Genomic DNA, 4,664 nt, shown 5'->3' with positions numbered 1-4,664 from the left:
TTTTCTTTGTTAAATTTAATTTTTTTTAAGAGAATTTTGTTTTAAAATTAAATTGAATTAATTAATTTTATTTCTAATCTAGATCAAGAATTTAATAAATTATAAATTTGAAAAATAAACTTAAATTTTCAATATTTATAATTTCCAATATTTATATCATCTGGATATCTTTTATGTATGTGATGAAAAGAAAACTTTCCTGCTGAGCTTATGCACATTTAAGTACAAACACTCCACCTGCTGTGCTTATGCACGTTTAAGCTTACATCAACCACTTGATAGCTGGTGTCTTGTACACCAGATCTACAACCTTAATATTAATAAGAAATATAATCCCAATAAATAACATCATCTAATCATGTATCATCATCATCATCATCAAGGTAAATTAATGTGGAGATTGATGGTAAAATGATGGCAATAAACACGAGAAAAAAGCTACTCTTAACTTCTTTTTTTGGGTCAAAATATTTACCCCCAACATTCTATTTCAACAGGTACCAGTGATGATCGCATACAGCATATGCATAATAATAACATTGAATCAACCAACAAGTTTAACATAATTGTAAATGCATCAGCTTCGAACAGTGACAGCAACAATTTTACAACACATGCTAAGTCACATGCTAGGCATCCACAAGTTCCTATATTTATTTGAGGAAACCTTTCCCATGTACCGGAAGAGAAAAAAAGGTGTTCAACCGATTTCAAAATCCAATATGTCAAATGAACTCAATGACAAAATTACAATCCCTTCACCTCCAGTCCTTTGACCAAAAAAAACTGTTTAATAGCCTCATTTGATTGCTAAGAGTGTAAGTCCACCATAAGTATGCATTTTCGCCGAAAAGGTGACTGCAAGGCAATAAAGCCTGCTTTTGTAACAATCAACTAATCTGCAACCATAAACGGATCCACTTCTCCAAGATCAGCAACTAGAGGTTCTGCATTATCATCATCTTCTGCACCAAAGTAAGTTGGGAATGGAAGCATCTGAATATCAGGTTTCTTGTAAACAGAATCTTTTATGAACACAAAGTTCCCTTCAGCTCCAGGGACCTGAAAATAATTAAAGTCTTTGTTAAGATTGTTTCAGATGAGAGACGAAGGATTGGAAAGCTTGGTTTATTGCGGTGGAAGCATATGACTCAACTAAGATCCATCAAGACAAAAGGGGAAGATAAAAGAGGGAGATATAAAGACAAGGACCAAAAGAATTGGATGCTTCTAATTTTCAGTGCTGAAGTTTCATAAATTTTCTTTGCTCCATTATAGAAGATGTGATTAGCATTGCAGAACAAAAAAATTGGGATGGGTAATAACTCATAAATGCAATTGCACGTAGACCCAATTATCCTAGACACCCATCTTAAACAACGAGAAAACTTAAACCATGACAGTGGACTCCATCCTTGTTTCACCAAACATGAACTTGCTTTTACATGCTTTACAGAATGCTTCAACATTATTCACCATTACTTCAACAAAACTTCAACTGGCATCCTAGATACAAGACACATGTGATACAAAAAAAATTGCACTTAGACCACAAGAAAGCAAATATTTTCAGCAGGCATGGTATAACCTCCTTAACCTTCTATTCAAATTTCATTTCTTTTTTTAATGAAACGATAAATTTGGTTTGAGAACCATACTTGGCCTTTCACCCACATCAGGTTCCTTGCAGGATCTATTTTGTAGACCCAAACATTTTTAACCGTTCTCTGAACTCCACCCATGCGCCCAGGCATCTTTTTGCCTTTAAATACCTGTCAAGAAGAGACAAGAGATCATCACCACTACAGACGAAGTGGAGCAACATACAACAAAAATATGTGGTGCTATAATCAACGAGACCTTAATAATGGGATATCCTTGAACAGATTATGTAACTTTTATCATCAAAATAAGGAAGTGAGATTGACCAAGCCAATCTCAAAGGACATGGCTTTAGGCAGGACAGCATGGAGGAAGAGAATTCAGTAGCTAACCCAGCTAGTTTAGAATTTCCACTCAGTTGATTTGAGCTATGTCACTGATCTCTATCTTCTTAAAGGAGTAAGAAACAAATGCTGACAAAAAAATTGTACAATAGTCATGGTGAGAATCAATATATTATATTCCACAGGCGGGAAGGTTCCAGCCACAACTCAATGCAGAATTCATGTCAGTGTCACTTCCAAAGGTCCTAGCAGAGGATCTTGGCCCATTACCTAGCTTTATGAGTCTAAAATAATGACAGGTCAGACAAATCACTCTTTAGTTCACCCGAAGAAAGAGACACACACCTTCCCAGGAGCATCCCTCTGACCAGTAGAACCAATGCTTCGATGCGATAAGGATGCACCGTGACTTGCTGGCCCTCCTTTAAATCCATGCCTTTTCATACCACCCTATATAGAAAACAAAACAACAAATATCCAAGACAAATAAATCCTAAACCTTTTCTTCTCACTCTGAATTAACAAGAATTTTAAACAAGAGAATTCCTGGAACTTGTAAGGGATTTTTCTTGTAACAACGTGTACATGCTTTCGCAGACATAATCACAAGCATAAGCTTTGGACCTAAGAAACCGATGAACTACTCATTATAATGCCATTGAACAAAGCAAACTGGCTGTCATTGAGATAATAGCAATGCACAAATAACAAGGTAAGAAAAGTCCTCAACGACCTTGTAAAATTTTCAATACAGTTAGATAGTTAAATTATGTTAATCAAGTGATACCCTACTACAAAGAAAAATGTTGGGTAATCTCATTCAAACTTCCTGATTCTAGTAAACTCATTTTCAAGCTTAATCAGGTGCAACAAGAACACACTAAGAAGGAAAGGGAAAACGTATAGGCTAAAATGAAAGCAAAAGGAAGATGACTAAAGGAGAAATAAAAATAGACCTGAAAACCTTTACCCATAGTGATTCCAGCGACATCAACAAATTGACCAGGAACAAAATGTCGAACACCAATGCAAGTACCAACAGGAAGAAGAGCATTTTCAGTAACAGGAAACTCCCTTAATTTCCTCTTCATGGGGACACCTTGAGCTCTAAAATGACCCACTTCCGGCTTCGTCAAATGCTTCTCTTTCTTCTGCCCGCAACCAACCTAACACACAGTAGGATCACAATAGCGAGGCCAAATTAACAACAAAAAGATAAAAAAGAAAGAAAGAAACTTTACGCAAATGATAGTACCTGCAAAGCAAAGAAGCCTTCTTTTTCAACAGTTTTAACTTGAGAGACAATATTATCATCGACCCATAAGACAGTAATAGGAATCCTAGCACCCCATTTATCCCAAAGAGCAGTCATTCCACATTTGACCGCAATCACTCCGGTTCGCTTTGAATTCGGGGTCATTACACCCGGTTTTGCTTCAATGATCCGGCTTTGTTGATGGCACTCAACCTGGGACCCATCGATCAGAGCATCAGCGCTGAAACATCTTAAGAGGTAGAACTTTGTTGTTGCTGTTGGAGGTGTTCTTGAATTGGCTGACAGTATCCCATGGAGACGAGAAATGAGGCCTCTCGATAAGGCCAACATTATTTACTGTTTTTAGCTCTAGTATTTATTTATTTATAAAGAGATCAAACTATTTTTCAATAGACGGAGGGAGGGAGAAGACTGACTGTTTTTTTCTTAGAAGCATCATGCGAAGTGAAAACTGGGGAGGGTATGGAAGTTAGGGTTCTAGGGTCGGGAAGGAGATGGTAAAACGGCACCGTATAGTATAGCTAAAACGGCACCCCAAAAGCTTTTATTGACAATTTTTCAGCCCCTTTGCACCAGTGGTATTCAACGCCATCCGGTCCAATGACCTGTCAATCCTAAGACTTGAACCGGGCTGAATTTTATGTGAAACCAAGTAGAAGGGCTGTCCCGATTAAATTGGTGAATTAAGTTGGTGAGAAATTGAAAAACCTGAATGTTTGACAATTAAAAAAAAGATTTCATAGCGATCACATTTCAATTTTTCTTGAAATGATAATGTTTTAAGTTAATCCATGATTAGATTTTGAATCAAGTTATAATTTACAATAAGAAATCTGCTACAAGAAACTTCTTGATGTTAAGTTAACATATTTCTTGCTCGAAGAAAAAAGAATGTGAATAAGGCCATGTTTGTTTCTCCGAAAATTCCAAATTTTCCTGTGTTTGTTTATCATTAGAAAAGTTGGTCCACGAAAAACACTTTCCAGTCAACAAAAAACACTTTTCAGTCAACGAAAAACACTTTCCGATCAACGGAAAATACTTTCTGGTCAACAAAAATATTTTTTAGTTAAAAAAAAATTGGCTTGGTTTTCAGGAAAGTATTTTCCTTTAGCTGTGTTTGTTTTCCGGAAAGTGGTTTCCGGGAAAACACTTTCCAAACTTTCTTGTGTTTGTTTTTCAGAAAGTGGTTTCTGGAAAATTACTTTCCAAACTTTCTTGTGTTTATTTGTTGTTAGGAAAGTTGGTAAACGAAAAACACTTTCCAGTCAAAGAAAAATTTGGCTTGATTTTTAGGAAAGTGTTTTCCTGAAAAATTTGAGAGGAAAACACTTTCTGGAAGTTGTGAAAAGTTTAGAAATGTTATTATTTGCTGATTATATCAAATTGGATCCTCAAACTTTTGATTGCTATATATATATTTTGTTTTGAATATTTATTTT

General features: G+C 35.7%; 1 protein-coding gene across 1 annotated transcript; it reads right to left on the bottom strand.

Moving 5' to 3' along the window:
• Window positions 1-517: 517 nt before the first annotated feature.
• Window positions 518-3,746, bottom strand: LOC105116837 (50S ribosomal protein L3-2, chloroplastic-like). Its single transcript, XM_011014324.1, has 5 exons — window positions 3,202-3,746; window positions 2,903-3,112; window positions 2,292-2,396; window positions 1,659-1,772; window positions 518-1,062 (listed from the first exon to the last, which is right to left on the bottom strand). The coding sequence occupies exons 1-5, from the start codon at window positions 3,550-3,552 to the stop codon at window positions 895-897; spliced, it is 948 nt and encodes a 315-aa protein (XP_011012626.1). The 5' UTR covers window positions 3,553-3,746; the 3' UTR covers window positions 518-894.
• Between the last annotated feature and the right edge of the window lie 918 nt (window positions 3,747-4,664).

The sequence above is a fragment of the Populus euphratica genome, unplaced genomic scaffold (genome assembly GCF_000495115.2).
Source record: "Populus euphratica unplaced genomic scaffold, PopEup_1.0 scaffold1070.1, whole genome shotgun sequence".
NCBI classification, from domain to species: Eukaryota; Viridiplantae; Streptophyta; class Magnoliopsida; order Malpighiales; family Salicaceae; genus Populus; species Populus euphratica.
The sequence above is the reverse complement of the archived record's forward strand: the minus strand, read 5'-3'. Positions and strand labels throughout refer to the sequence as shown.

Bases quoted from the DNA above. Each gene is read 5' to 3' on its own strand.
- LOC105116837 (XM_011014324.1), bottom strand. From the start codon at position 3,552: ATGTTGGCCTTATCGAGAGGCCTCATTTCTCGTCTCCATGGGATACTG. The intron at 1,773-2,291 runs GTGTGTGTCTCT...TCTTCTTGACAG, and splicing joins AGAGGGATGCTCCTGGGAAG to GTATTTAAAGGCAAAAAGAT. The intron at 1,063-1,658 runs GTATGGTTCTCA...AATTATTTTCAG, and splicing joins TGATGTGGGTGAAAGGCCAA to GTCCCTGGAGCTGAAGGGAA.